At 40.7% G+C, this 15,806-nt stretch overlaps 1 protein-coding gene across 1 annotated transcript; it reads right to left on the bottom strand.

The window, feature by feature from the left end:
• Positions 1 to 247: 247 nt before the first annotated feature.
• LOC146559696 (uncharacterized) lies at positions 248 to 4,295 on the bottom strand. Its single transcript, XM_085244342.1, has 9 exons — positions 4,067 to 4,295; positions 3,767 to 3,942; positions 3,352 to 3,472; positions 2,920 to 3,070; positions 2,566 to 2,705; positions 2,229 to 2,381; positions 1,737 to 1,865; positions 1,119 to 1,279; positions 248 to 379 (listed from the first exon to the last, which is right to left on the bottom strand). The coding sequence occupies exons 1-9, from the start codon at positions 4,293 to 4,295 to the stop codon at positions 248 to 250; spliced, it is 1,392 nt and encodes a 463-aa protein (XP_085100468.1).
• Positions 4,296 to 15,806: the final 11,511 nt, after the last annotated feature.

Raw genomic sequence — 15,806 nt, 5'->3', positions numbered from 1 at the left:
GTCCAGACGGCTCTGTCAGAGCGCTGCTGTTACAAAAAGAGCCAGAGGGGCAGGGGGAGCAGTCACTTAGGGACGTCCTGCCAGCTGATGGACTGACGTGGCCGACTGGACATGGAGATGGCACGGAGGAACCTTTCAGACAGTAAAAACCTAGACAAGGTAGCATGTCTCATTTAATAATTAACATCAGTTTAAACATCATCTGTTTGTCTCTTTATAAAAAAATGATATAAAAATAACATATGTGTCATTTTTGCATTACCCGCTGGACAGCTGTTACAAGCCGGATGTCCAGACAAGGATTGAAATGTGCCAGGAGTACAGCCAGTCGGCTCCGCGCTACCACGCGGGCACGCATAGCCAGGTGGGCACTGGTGACCTGCCAAGCACATAATGAAAAATCCAAACTGTCATTGTTTACAATGAAAACAAAATTTGAAAAAAAAAAAAACAAAACAGAAAATGATAGTGCTGCCATGACACATCCTCTTAATTTCTTTTATGTACCAATTATGCATGAAATAAGCACATCTCGTGTATTTTCCCAGGCTCAGTGTCCATGGAAACAAAGCAATGAAAAGGACAGTGGCTCTTATCAGTATTACCGCTGTACAACAATCCTGTGGGAGGAAAGGAGAGCAGAAAGCGGGCTCAGCAGCAGGTGCTTTGTCTTGACAGACATGAGCTTGTGGCTATTTATAGGTTCTGCCCCATTTCATGCTCAAATTAGCAAAACATCTTTATAATAAAAGGTAAAAAGGCAACAAAGAATCTCTAGGTGCACGTGTAATATAACAGGAGAAGGATAGTTTATGGGCGGGATAAAAACCGAGCATCTTTTACTATGTAGATTATTACAGAAGCAAGCCTCAAAGTAGAACGTTATAGTTAAAATGACAGACAAAAGAGCTGATTCTAGTTAAATGGCAAATTTAAACGTGTAAAATGAAAACAATCTGGTTATTCTAGTTAAGACAACATATGTTGTCTCAAAAAATGAAGGGATAAGTTGAAAGTGAGCAAAAGAGATAAAGTTGGCCTATACTGTATGTGATTACATGCTACATGAAAGTGCAAAGACCACTGTTAAGCCTGAGTTGACCCGCAGTGATGTGTACTCCACCTGGCTGATGTCCAGACGCTGATCCTGCTGGACAGAACCACCCAGGGGGACAGAGGAGGTCAGCAGAAGTCTGAGCCCATGAAGGGCAGTAAGAGCCTGGGTAACAAGCTTCACAGTCCGCCTCGGACTCAGCCGCAGACCTCGCAGAGAAGGTGCCTGAATGGAGAAAACAAATGATCATGGAAGTACATAGACACAGACAAAGAAAGACAAAAATACAAAAGACACAGCTTGGAATAACTGTCATTTTTCACACTGAAGTAGAAAAAATGACAGTAGTAAAAATGCCAGTAGCAGGTTCCATTAATTCACCTGGTTAAGTAGCTAGCTGCTCATCATGACAGCTTTATTGGACTGCTGTTGAGTTTTATGACCTTCTCTAAAGTTCTGGATAAATAAGCCATTATACTTTACCTCTGAGAGCTTTATGTCATTGTATACCACCTTTGGAGACAGTGTAATAAAAACCAAGCGTATTTGTAAAACGCTATAGCTGATGCTGTTGATGAACATATTCATCATACAGCTTTATCACAAAACTTTCAGAGTAATCGAAATAATTTTGTCCTTATTTTTTCCAAGGTCTTTCTTGACTGTCTCTTGTTTTCTTTACCTGGAGGACATGGGCTGGGCTTTGCACTCCCTCTAGGACAATAGTAGCCTTCAGGACACACATCTCCATGGAACTGACCCAGGGTTGATTCACCAGGAAGTGGGGATGGAGTTAGGATATCTCCTGTAACTGAGACAATAGACCTTTATTGGATGTCATTACTCATTAGGTAGGTGAATGACCTAAAAGGCCAGAGCCATTTTCTGCAATCACAGAAAGAAAAATAATAAGAGATGTAGTGGGGACTGGTAAATGTTTCGTGAAGACCTTCTCAGCTGTGCTGAGTCAAAGGGCATGAAAATGTTAAATAAAACCTGGAGTGCACCGAAAGAAAATTCTGCACAGAAAGATATTTTTCAAGCTGTGTCAGATGACCTTAACTTTTTTGTTGTTGTTGTTGTTGTTGTATTTCAAATACCATTACTAAAAAAAACTAGTTTTGCATGTTTTATGCATTTATTAACACTATGTAAAGGGCAAGAGGAAGAAAACTGTCACCTGTGGTATTACCCCAAGGCGTGGCAGATCTGGATCCTTCTCTGCAGTAGAAGCCGGGGTTGCAAAGCCCAGATGGGAAGGAGAGACCATCCTTGGCACAGAAGTGGCCTGGCAAACAAGGCTGACATGCTTCCAAGGAAACCGCTCCTGGCAAACCAAGTTCATACATTTATTATAAAATGGAAAACTAAAAATAAAAGTTAAACATTTCAACTCCACATGGTAGTTATCTTAGGAGACACTTAACAGTTTGTAACTTAAGCTACTGTAAGTCTGGGTATAATGTTCCAGTGTCAAAAACACTGAGTAATTAGTCAGTATTACATGTCACCTTCTATGGAGCTGAAAGTGCCTGCAGGGCAGGGAATCATGTAGCTGGTACCCTGTGGGCAATAGGACCCAGCAGAGCAGCGGCCTCCTGTTGGGTGATCCTCTGGTTGGGGAGAAACAGAACCCTGGATACAAAGGTAACTAAGTGCAGAGAGATGATGAGGATAGAGGTGATTGCAAGGGGTATGTGGGATTAAGGAAGTAATAGATAACAGAAGGACAGACAGGACGAGATGGAACATATAAGGAGATTTAATTACAGAAGGGGACGGTATAAAAATATAGGGAACGAAAATTTCTTTCTTAATCTGGCTGACCGCTTAATGAAGTGTGCGTTTAGTTAGCCTGTGTTTACCCAGCAGAGCAGACCCCAGTAGGAGCAGCCAATCCAGAGGAACTGCAGTATCTCCCTGGAGGGCAGAGCTCACAGTCTGACTTATTGGACAACCCCATCTGCCTGCTGAGGGTGCCAGCTGGGCACGGGAATGCTACACCATCCTGCGTTCCTGTAGATAAATACGTATAATAACTACAGATTGCCCCTGAATACACATCACTGAACAGTTTGTAAAGACCCCTCTTATCTTGATTATGCTCTATAATGGTCATTTACATAATTAAAAAGCCATTTTGTGTTAGTCTTCTATTAGTGTGCGCACAAAACAAGAGCAACACTATATTTAGTATTTGGCACTCATGTCACACATATCTTTATTTTATTATGCAAATGATAACCTTGTACATTTCTCATGAATGTATTACAGCAGTGATACTAATCTTCACCTACCTGATGGGCAGTAATGTCCTTTAGGACACAGCATGGGAGTGTGAGTCCCTGACACATGCCCAGTGTCAACATCCACTAAGCCAACACAGAAAAATCCTGCAGGACACTTAACACAGTCTGGCTGTAAAGAAACAAATGATGCAGAGTTTTCTACACATTACATACAAAATGATAACTACACTAATATCAGCAGATGTTAGAATCGGATGCCAGCCTCACAATAAATAAAAACCCACCTTCTGTTGCTCATATATAGTTAGTTATTAACCTTATTCCAGATTTACTTTTTTAAATATTTTTCAAAACAGCATATCAGCCTATATATGGCTTGTACACGATCACAGTCATGACAGCTGTATAGTATGTGCACTTTGCCTATTAAAAATAAGCAACCATTCATCTTCATGTTTCTCACCTGTCCTGGTAAATTTTGGTAGGTCCCTGGCAAGCAGGGTACCTGTCTATCAGAACCAGGTGGGCATCTGCTTCCAGGTGAGCAGGTTTTTGAATTTTTTTTCCCGCCTGGACAATAAGAGCCAGCTGGGCACATATGAGAAGGGAAAGAGAGCCCTCTGGTGTCACACATGAAACCTAAAAACATAAGCAACACTGTTAAGCAGATACAGATGTAATATGAAGGTATTATTACCCTATAATTACCCTTCACTTACATTCAAAGAATGTAAGTGAAGCTTTATCTTCTTGAAAATGCAACCATTTCCAACCTGGAGGACAATGCAGGCAGTCACTAAGATGACTGTTTCTGGTTTGGTTGCTGTAATGACCTGGTGGACAGGGAACTGGTGCTGATGAGCCCTGGGCACAGTAATGACCTTTAGGACATCTGTCACCTGTGACCCCACCATCCTCCGGTGTGCGTGACCAGGCCCCAGAGACACAGTAATACCCTGCGCCACACTGACCTGATGGAGCACCTTTCCCATGATGTGCACAGAAAAAGCCTGGTTTGAGAAGAAATAATGTTGATATCAACTCGAAGGGAATATTACCACCAACAACACCAGGAAATGAAAATGAATAAAAAGTACTGTATATGGTATCAGTTTTAATGGAGAGAGACAGAATATCAACCAAAAATCCAGAAAAAAAACCCTGCATTGCATAAAAGCTATAACATTACGTGCATGATATTGAGTGAAATGGGCATTTCATCCTCAAGCAAAACATGGCTATTTTTGGTAAGAGGTTTCCTCTTTAGGTTTCTTGGCTGCTGTTACCTTGGTGGTATATTTTGTGTCACTGCTGGATGACCCATCCACAAATCATCTTAAATGTTATGGCTGAGAAAAGGAGGTTCCTGTGCAAAATGTTGTGGTACATGTCCCTGCTAAGTTGCCCTGTACCCTTAGAAGAACATGAACCCAAAGCATAATGTTTCTACTTCCATGCTTCACTATGGGGATGATGTTCTTTGTGTCATAGTCAGCATTTCTCTTCCTCCAAACACAGCAGTTTGAGTTGAGGCGAAGAGCTCAATTTCGGTTTCTTCTGACCTCAGCACTTTCTCCCTAAGCCTTCTCTGAAACATTTAGATGCGCACTGGCAAACTTAAGATGGGTCTGTAAATGTGCCTTCTTGAGCAGGAGACACCGTAATATATTACCAGTGTTGTTCTTGGTGATTGTGGTCCCAACTATCTTCTGATCATTAATACACTCCTCTCATGCAGTTTTGGTCTGATCCACCATCTTTCTCATGATCATCCTCACCCCATGAGGCAGGATCTTGCATGGACTCCATCTGACATGCATTTTATTTTATTTTTTTCATTTCTGAAACAGTTATCACCTCCTCACGAAGCTTCTTGATGATGATCTTGTACATCTTGTCCCTGACCTCCTTTGAAACCCTCTTTGGCTGAGATCAAGAGTTTCTGTTTCTGATTGATTGATCAATCAATCAATTGATTGATTGATTGATTGATTGATTGATTGATTGATTGATTGATTGATTGATTGATTGATTGATTGATTGATTGATCGATCGATCGATCTGTGACAGCCAGAATTCTGGCTGTGTTGTATGGGATCTAATATCTATTTCCCTCAATAACATGCAATTCATATGTGTTTTATACAGTTTTATACAAATACTTTTTTATAATGTATTGTGTCTCTCTCCATTTAAATGAAACTACCATAACAATTATACACTGTTCATCTTATTTTAAGTGAGCAAAATATACAATGTTAAATTACACCCTGGGCCAACTACTTAACCTTTAATACAGTGACATTTAATTGCCATAAATGATGTGTGACCTGGAGGGCAGGGAAGACAGTCCTGGGGTTTTGCCATCTGAGTGTGGGGATTGATAGTTCCAACTGGACAGGGGTACTGGTGTTCGGCCCAGGTCCCAGATGGACAGTAATGACCCACTGGACACTCATAACTCTCTGTCAGAGAGCCATTAATTGTGCCAGGACAATAAAAGCTATGCAGACAAAAACAGGATTGAATAATTTATCTTGTAGCAACAAAACTTGAATGTAATTGTGTATACATGTATATACAGTATAAAAATCACTCATGCACTACTCTATGTACAGTTACAGGTCTTGGTTATTTTTCTGTATCTGTTTACAGTCTCAAGTGACTGTGCAAGGCTGATAAGTGAGTTTACCCCTGAGGACAGGCACTGCAGCTGGCTTGGCCATCTTCTGTGCTGATGGTTCCCAAGGGGCAGTGCTGAGGAGCCACAGAGCCCTCAGAGCAGTAATAACCTGGTTGTGTGAAGACAAGAGTCATGAAATAGATGCACACTGAAGCACAAACTAAGACATGCACAATCCACAGGAGAGAGGCTTTGATTTCCAGTGTGAGTCGAGTAGCTGCTTATGTGTAGCTCTATTATAATGAAAGAGTTTTGCTTACCTTTTCATTAAACTTGCTTATGTGAACTTTAAACCTCCCAATCCATTCGCACTTCCAACAGTGTTAACGCTGCCTGATTAAATCATCCAGACATTTCTTTTTGTTTTGTTTTTTATATTTGTTTTTAATCTGTCCTGGTATATTTTATTTTGACCAGGTTCTGCTGGGTTTTTGAATAGTAAGCTACAGATGCAAGGGGATCTGATCACCTTTTGGGCACGGCCCTCCGTGGCTGTCTCTCAAAGGAGGTTCAGGACGCTCTGCACCCCCAGAGCAGAAGAAACCTTGCCAGCATTTTCCTGAAGGTGCCGAGAGCCCCGCAGCATCACAGTAGTAACCTGGGAAACATGGCTGACAGTCCTCCTGAGAGGAATAATGATAAAAACAAAGAGGGAGAGGGATTAGGGAAAGAGAAAGACAGCCGATAAGAAAAAGAAAAACGTGCTTTGTTGCAATATTAATATTGAACTACACATCTACTTGCTATTACAGTGAATGACAGAAATAATCATGTAAGTTACTGTGTAAACAGTTTTTCACAATTGCTAAGATCCATTCCTTAAACCCTTAACGACGTATCTCAAAATTGTAAACAAAAAACCGCAATGAAACAATCAAATCATCCACACAATCATCAAAACAAAAACACTGCTCAGTATTCATTATGCACCAGAGCAAAACACATTGTTCAGGACACGGAGTTCTCATGTCTCATGTTGTTTTTAAGTCTTGCAAACTTTATGCGGCTAATTTATAAATGCATAAAAATGATTCAAATATTAAATAAAAGCCATAATGAACAAAATGTTGAGCTTCCTTTAAGATAACACGGTAAAGAATCAAGACGACAGATTATGGTGGCAGAGAGGATGTGCTAAGATTAGGTTGTTCACTTTGTTCTACATCCAGTAATCACACAATGTATTCTATATGAAGTGTTACATATTGTGCTATTTGTCTTCTACTTTTAATTGCTCATATCAACCTTCAACTTACCTTTGCTTGCTGTATATTCTGAACAGGCTTACATCAGTTTCATCACATCTGTGCTGTAGTTGTCTTTTCAACTTCAGTGTGAATCACTGTGGACCATCTAGTTTGGTAATGTTTTTAGGTTTTACAAAATGAGATCAAAGTGTGTCTAAAAAAGTGAAAACTGTTCAAATTTTGATTGACTCAATAAACTGGATTTGGATATTGAGAATTTACTTCAGAGAATAGGAGTCAGTGTGGAGGATTGAGTGAACCGATGTATCTCTCAGGTCCTGTCTCGGGGCTTTGCTGGATTTTTCCCTTATTTTTAGGACATGATTTTCATCTGCTTTACTTTTTTAGGTCTGACACTTATTCCTTTGTCCTGCACCTGTTTTTCATGGACACACGGCACACCATGTCAAGATATGCCAGGTTTTCAGCTAATAGCACTTTGGAAATCACCTTGTTGGTTCAAAAACACTATTTTATGCCTGCCATACTGTGTTATCTTTGGCATTTTTCATAGATTTCCTAAAGCAATGGGAACAAATGATGTGTTTCGTGACAGGCTGCTAATAACAAAGTGCCTAAAGATAGAATTTTAAATGGGCTCTTTGCTAAGGTCACTATTATGTATAAATACAGCACTGTTAAGTGCCTTTTTATGCTTGAATGATTCCAAAGTCTGTGAATTAACAAAAAGAAAAACATTCATCTGAAAATGGTCTGGATGGAAAATGAGTGGGGGGGAAAAGTAGACAATGTCTAAACAAAAACTTTGAAAGGCCTTCAGAAATTTAGGAAAACTAGTGTCATTCCTTCAAAGCAAAACATACAGAAATGAGGGGTGATGTCAGATTTTAATTCTAAACTAAATAAATTAGCAACTTTTCAAAACATCAAGTAAAGAATTATGAGAATATTTCCACTTTTTCATCTTAGTTTTGATAGGAAAGCCAGGACAGCCTTTGAGTGTAATAATTTGAGTATGTTGAGTTAAAGCTACCTCTGAGACTAATTTGGTCTGGTTAGAAAATGTTCCTCGTGGACACGGCAGAGGCTTAACCGTGGCCTGGGGACAGTAACGACCAGCAGGACATGGCCCTCCTTCTTCTGGTGAGAGACACAGCATCAGCAATCAAATGTTGCCACATATAAGTAAGACAACACATAGTATTACCAGAATGTAATTTGCTTTATTGCAGTTCTTGCAGTTCTAAAGAAGCATGTTCACCTGCAGCCACTGAGAAAGGCTGTGGAGAGATGTTTCCATATGAGCAGTAATATCCTTTCTGACACGGCCCAGTGACAGCTGTGCCATTTCTGGAAGAGCAGTAATGGCCGGCGTCACACTGCCTGCACTGCAAGACAGACTCATAGCCGGGGTCAGGACCATAAGTTCCCTCTGGACAGCTTCTCAAGTCAAATCCAGTTCCTTGGGGGCAGTAAAAGCCTGCAGGTCATAAAACAAACAAAGGGAAATTTGGAAATAAAGGATTAAGGATAAAAAAAATATCAAATTTCTTTGTTGTTGTTTTTTTTTTGGGGGGGGGGGAGGGGGGGATTTAGCAGAATTTCTCTTGATAATTTAATTAAAATAGCTTACAAATGCCACTGTATTATAAGGACATCCAAAACAGCAAATCACAAACCTGCAGGACAAAGGTACAACGAGCCAGACACACAATACCAGCCTGGCAGACAAGGTTCACACTGAGTAGCATGTGTAACAGCCACATATGTCCCTGGTTCACAGGGCACAGGTTGAACAGTTCCCTCAGGGCAGTAGTAACCCTCAGGACAGGGTCCCCCTGTATTTCCATCAGTGGGAGTAGATCTGACAGCTCCCTCTATGCAGTAGTATCTGCATAAGGAAAAGACAGCATGAAAATTCTGGGGATAAAAATGATATTTCCATTATTTGCTATATGGATATATATATAACAAAGACGATGATGATGTGATGGTTATTTCTTTAATCATCACAATCTGGTGTACCCTGCACGACAGGACCCACTGGGTTTTGTAAGGCCAGCAGAGTTGCAATAAAAACCCCCAGGACAGGGTTTGCAATCCTCCTGGCTATGCAGTCCTGAGCTGTTTGACCAGCTCCCTTCAGGGCACGCTTCAGGACCTGTGGTGCCTGCAAAGATGGCACAAGCACAAAAACACATCTTGATTCCAAGAAGCAGAATGACTGCCACACTACAATAAAGACAGCAGTTATTAAACGTAGCAAAAAATTTAATTTAAGACACTGTACTCAAAATTCAGCTACAACTAAATAACTGACATGCACCCACTGTTGGGTCCAGGGTTGAGGAATTTAGGGCAAGATGTAGCTGCAGGCTAAACAAGAAGTTTACCTTACAGCTGCATTTTTAAGATATGTGTCAATGACTTAAGTTGAAGAGAACAAGCACACAAATTAATTTAATGAGAACTATATCAAAAGTTGCAAGAAAACATGTTTTTGAACTTCCTTTAGCGCTCTAAATGCTAATTAGTGTGACTAAAACTTGGCAGCCACAGACTATAAAAGAGCAGAATGTTAATATCCTCACACAGTATAAATTTGGTTACATTAGCTTAAAAAGCAAGCTGCATCAGCACTGTGTTACAAAAAAAAGTGATGTGTATCTCTGAAACTTGCATCATCAGTACAGCAGCAACTGTGGGCGACTGCTTGTTCGGGGAAGACAGATGAGGTACCTGAGGGGCAGTAGTGACCAGGTGGACACAGGGAACCTGAGAGTCCATCCAGTGGCCTGGGAGAGGAGGCACCCTTTCTGCACCAATATCCAGCATGGCATGGTCCTGTGGGTAAAAGAATGTCACAACACATTTCATCGTACAGTCACATAAATATATCTGCAGTCCTGCAGTACACACTAGACGCTGCACCTTCTGGGTTTTACAACTGGATCACCAAACTAGGTCACCAAGATTAGCTTTTGATATATGATTTTGACTTACATACCCCAGGCCAAATACAGTAAATCCAAAGCTATTTTCACTAAAGTTGAGAAAACAATGTTTATTTTTGCATTTTGGGTGAAGAGACACGTGGGATCATTGTTTTGAACTTTGCAAAAGCACTTCAAATAGCTTATCTAACAAGACATAATGAACAGCATGAGTTTTGTGGGATTTACTGTGAAGTATTTTCAGTAAGACATAGTAGAGAAGAGAAGAGAAGAGAAGAGAAGAGAAGAGAAGAGAAGAGAAGAGAAGAGAAGATGAAACAATTCCAACAGTTACATAAAGAAAAACAGAAACATATACTCACAAACACACCCCACAAAAACAGAAAAATGTACAATTTTCAAAAACTAAGAACAAGCAAATCATTGTTCACTGTACACAAGACATTGAAATGAAAATATCAAAATCTGCCATCATTTTATAATGAGTCAATTCTATCTTGATATGTGCAGACACCACACCTTGAAGATAAGGTCAACATCTGTAGACCCTGTTCCTTTCATTTTGTTTCTCCTGGTTAGCCAGATTCCCATTTTTGCCTGACTTATGAGAAAGTTGGAAAGACAAATCTGCTTCCTCTGTGCTGATCTGTATTTGGGACCACAAATGAACATTGTATTGTCCGGCACCTGTCCATATCCAGCCAATCACTCTTCCAGCAATTTAAAGAGGGAAACTAGGACATTCAACCCACAAATGTTGCAGGTTCTTCTTAGATTGAAAAAAAAAACCACACAGTTACCCTCTACTCTTTGATCTGTATGTGTTAAATGTCTGTCTGCGGCCACTGCCCCATACACCACCCTTCACTGGAGAGCCACGCTACGTTTCATTGGATCGGTTTGTACATAGACCTCCAGCTGTCTCTAGGATAAGAACCTCTTACACTTCAAAAACTCAAAATCTAACCAAGTATATTTGTCTTATTTCTAGTCGAAATATCTCATTACACTTAAAATAAGACACATTCAGCTACAGAGTAACATTTCAGTGAGATTTAGGAACTCGTTTTTAGACAGTACATCTTGAAACTGGAGAATTTTCACTTGTTCCACTGGCATTTTTCACTTATTTCAAGCAAAAATATATTGTATTAAGTGAGAAAACTGAATGAGAAGCCACTTCCAATACAAAGACACCCTTTGCGTATCACCCTGTCAATATCTTTTCTTCAACCAAAATCTTTTCTGTTTACTGAGTTGCTTATACCCTACCATCCTAATTATTTTCAATACTGAGTTTATGAACATCAGACACAGTGATCCACGTTGATGGCACAAATAAAGGTGAACTGATGCTCCTTTCAACCAACAGGTGAACTAACTGTTCCTCATGGAGAAAGACAACCACAGCCTTGTTCATCCAAGAGCCGTAAGTAATGTTCTTGTGATCTACCGGTTCACCAGCAGCTAGGAGAACCTGCTCCACAGTATACTGCTGGGGAGCCACAACACTGGCCCCTTTTATAACTGACAGAAGAGGTGAGCCCTTATTAGGGAACAGCCAGTTAACTTAACCTTGTTCACTCTACATCAAACAATGAAAAAAAAAACGTATCTTTCCTGTTAAACAACCAAAGGGCGTGAAGAAAATGTATCTGAAATGTCAGTCTAAACTTCCAAAATCCATTTAGCAGCTCCACCCTCTCACCAACCACCTTCACACTCAGTCAGTCACACTCCCAGCATGCAGTGCAAGGAGAGGAGAAGAGAGAAGACTTTCAGATTCTCACCTGCTGGCTCTGACAGTCCAAGAGAAGGACAGTAACGTCCAGATGCACAAGGCATGCAGCCAGCTGAGCTGTCTATATGCTCTCTTGGGTTAAAGGAGCCTATGGGGCAAGGGTGTTGGTTGGGCAGAGCTGTACCTGGAGGACAGTAATGTCCCTTAGGGCAGGGCCTCAGCAAGGACACATTAGCTGCACCCAATCTTGAATCACAGTAGTAACCTTAAAAGAGAGATTTTTTTAAATTAACAATATCAATGTGGGAAAAGGGTAAAAAAAATTACACATTTATATTGGTGGCATTAGGGAAAGTCAACAATCTTGCAAGGATTTAAAAAAAAAAAAAAGCAATCAACTTCAATAAACACTTCTTCAACCACTTATGAAAAGGCTAAATAACAGTGTTGAAAAAGTCAAAGGATTTAGGTGTCCTACCTGCCCCACAGATGGCACAGGATGCCTGTTTGTCTCTATCCTGATAGGTTCCTGATGGGCACGGCTCTGGGGATGAACTACCCTCTAAGCAGAAGTGACCAGGAGGACATGGCAGAGCCATAGCCACAGTCTGACCAGGAGGACACCAGTATCCTATGGAGTTTTACAGAAATACAGTAGTGTAAAAAGACAGGACACAGGTGTTCATCGAACATGTGATCAAATTTATGAACTAACCATCGCTGCAGAGTCCAGTTGGAGCCCTGAGGCCTGTTGTTCTGCAGAAGAAGCCTGGTGTACAAGGCTGACAGCCCTTCACACTGGTCAGGCCTGACACTGGGGAAAAAGTACCAGCAGGACAAAACTCTGGCTCCCCAGACCCCTCAACTGCAGAGAAAAATAAATGTAGTTTAGGCCACCATTCATTCCTTCTATTCATTCATCCTTTCTGAGTTCCAGTGCCTACACAGGGTTGAGGGGTGTTGGAAATTATAGCCATCCACCACGCAGAATGTATAAGGGAACACTCTACACAGGTCAACAAAAAAACAGAAACATGCTGAGTCATACGTAAACCTGTGGGTAATTCAGGGTGTCCAATCCACCTGACTCATAGTTATAGCTACTTTGGCATCTCCAGTGTACTTAATATGCATGCCAAGGAAGAATGCAGACATAGTGCCATTTTAGAAACTTGGCATTTCAGCCATAGAAACAATTCTAAACTGTTTCTAACACATATCGAGTGTATACTGGGTGTTGGCAAATGTACGTAAACATAGTTTTCCCCATTAAACTTGTGTCTACAGTGTTAACATTGCTGTTGACTCCGTGTATCGTACTTTCCTTTTCACCAAGCCTTTTACTTTGCACTTTGGCTTAAAAAGTTGGCAAGATGTCGATACAATCCTTCCAAGGAAGTAAAGCTGGGCTTACCACAGTATGTCCCAGGTGGACAGATGTTGCCTGTTTCTCCATCTGTTGGTCTGGCCTCAGTGGCTCCTCCTACACAATAATACCCAGGAGAGCAGGGGCCCATTGGCAGAGCTAAACCTTTTGAGCAAAATGACTAAATTGGTTATTTTGATTGTGCACAGCCAAAAAAATATTATCTATAAGTTGGCTAGAGATTGGCATCCCCTCAAGTGGAACAACAAGAATATTTCAGAAACCTCCTGGAACTGAACTGTCCAATTTACTTATTTACTTTTTTAAATACATTATACAGCAATGAAATCACATGCCACAGATTTGTCATAACTGTAACATCGATATACATAGAGGCAGAACACACAACACACAATCTATAGCTGCATAGGCCAAATGGAGAGCCAAACCCATTCTGCACATTGTGTTTATGTGCTGAAAGAAAAATGATTTCCTTGCTACTAAAATTGATCCTTAAGTATGATTTCACTGATTCATCTACACAAGGCATTTTGTAGAAGGTATAGCAGCAACTTTCAACTTCATTCTCAAAGTATTATTTTGATGATATTATTTTATATAATATACATATAATTTTATTTCTTTTTCACAAATTTAGCTGAGAACCTATATGTAACAATATGCCTATTGTAGCCTAGAAAACAGTGTGTTTGTGCACCTGAGACATTACAGAAGGTTCCGGGTGGGCAAGGTAGGGGCTCTGAGCTGCCTAAGGGGCAATAAAATCCTGCCTGGCAGCGCCCCCCTGTGGATGTAGCTGGACAAAGACAGTTGGCATTTGTATAATTGTCAAGGTCAAAGGGCTGGGAGTTCCACGCTGCAGAGACACAGAACCAACCTGAGAGGAACAAACAGCAAGAAACAAAGCAAGATATCACAAACTCTGTGTGATATAGAAAAGATCCTGCAGCTGACACGTCTAAGCATTAGTGAAACATGATTTCTCAACATATAAAGATATATATATATATATATATATATATATGTATGTATGTATGTATGTATACTCAACAGATGGCGATACAGAGCAAGGTGGCAGAGATGAGACATTGTTAAGAAAAGTCTTAATAAACCAGTTACTCAGGCTTCCACATCAGTCTATCACGTGTGCATTATGTGTCTGATGTGTTGAAGTTCATTTGCATCTTTGCACATAAATAAATAATACACAGAGAATTATTTAAAAGCCGTTGTTGTTGCTGAAGTGTGACTGGTGTTGAGCTGTGATGTTTCGTGTTTCATGTGCACTCTTTGTTCCCTACTCTAAAATCTTCCAGACTGTTTTGCTGGGCCCCGGAGACACGTACGCTGGCACAGAGGACAAAGTCCTGACACTGAGAAACTAGGCTGCAAGCTGTGATTGTATCTTTGGAACAAATGAACAAAGACAATGTTACTGACCAGCTTTGCATTTTCCAGACACTTTGGTCAGCCTTTCCTTCTCACAGTAGTGTCCTGGAGGACAAGGCAGGCAGCTGTCCAGACTCTGCGTCATGGGCTCTGGGTTGTAGTATCCACGTGGACAGGGAAACTGGGTGGCATGCTTAGTTCCTACACATGTAATGCAATTAGATATAAACAAGTGTGCAACTTCTTTTCTATTATTAAAGCTGGGGACAATAGCTCACTGAAGCTGAAACCAGCTTTCAGTTCAATACGAAGCTCACACTCTGCTTCTTTTCAGACTAAGCTGAACTTTTACTAATCATTCATTCTAATAAAGAATCATAACCATGACCACAGTTTTGGGGTGATTGTACCATCAGGGCAGTAGAATCCAGGTGGACAGGGAAACTTGGAAAAATTGGCGGTCCTTTCTGGACAGTAGTACCCAGCAGGGCAGCGGGAACACACTGACTGGCCTGTGAGGTTGTTGTATGTTCCAGCAGGGCAGGGCAATGGGCTAGCACTACCCTCAGGGCAGTAATGAGCAGTTGGGCAAAGCCCTCCTTTTGCGCCTGGAGAAGAAAAACCAATTAGATGTGGAAATGTACTGAAATTAATGTGATAAATCTCGTGATAACGCATGATTAATTCAGTAATCGCTCATTCAACAAAACACCCTCACACATTCTAGTTTCCTGTATTTATCAGCATCTGTTTCTCTTCTCTCTAAAGCCTATTCATAACATTTATATTCACACATTATACATTAGCTCTGCTTTACAGGAGTTTTAATTCATGTAAAGCATGAATTAACAACATTGATTAATTATAGCTGTGCTGACATGGAATTGCATAAGCTGAATCAAGAAAACCTGCGCTTGTTGTGTCTCCCCCTGGACAGTAGAATCCAGTCTGACATGGACCAGATGGACGAGTAAGACCTGCAGTGCCACAGAAGTGACCCGCTGGACATGGACTACAGCCAGAGGTGTCCACCAGATGAAGACTGCAACCATACAAATGTAAACACAAATGCGCATAAACATTTACAGGTCCATGGTATAATAGTGTGTGTAATATTTTGACCAACACACCTAGTAGAGAA

This window comes from Mchenga conophoros, linkage group LG14 (genome assembly GCF_057382185.1).
Source record: "Mchenga conophoros isolate Kocher_MC1m ecotype Shallow Benthic linkage group LG14, M_conophoros_male_GT1.1, whole genome shotgun sequence".
Taxonomy (NCBI): Eukaryota; Metazoa; Chordata; class Actinopteri; order Cichliformes; family Cichlidae; genus Mchenga; species Mchenga conophoros.
This window is presented reverse-complemented; position numbering and strand designations above follow the sequence as displayed.

Coding starts and splice junctions, on each gene's coding strand:
- LOC146559696 (XM_085244342.1), bottom strand. CDS start 4,295: ATGGGAAAGGTGCTCCATCAGGTCAGTGTGGCGCAGGGTATTACTGTG. Junction 2,382..2,565: donor CACTTTCAGCTCCATAGAAG/GTGACATGTAAT, acceptor TTGGTTTGCCAG/GAGCGGTTTCCTTGGAAGCA. Junction 380..1,118: donor CTGGACATCAGCCAGGTGGA/GTACACATCACT, acceptor TGTGCTTGGCAG/GTCACCAGTGCCCACCTGGC.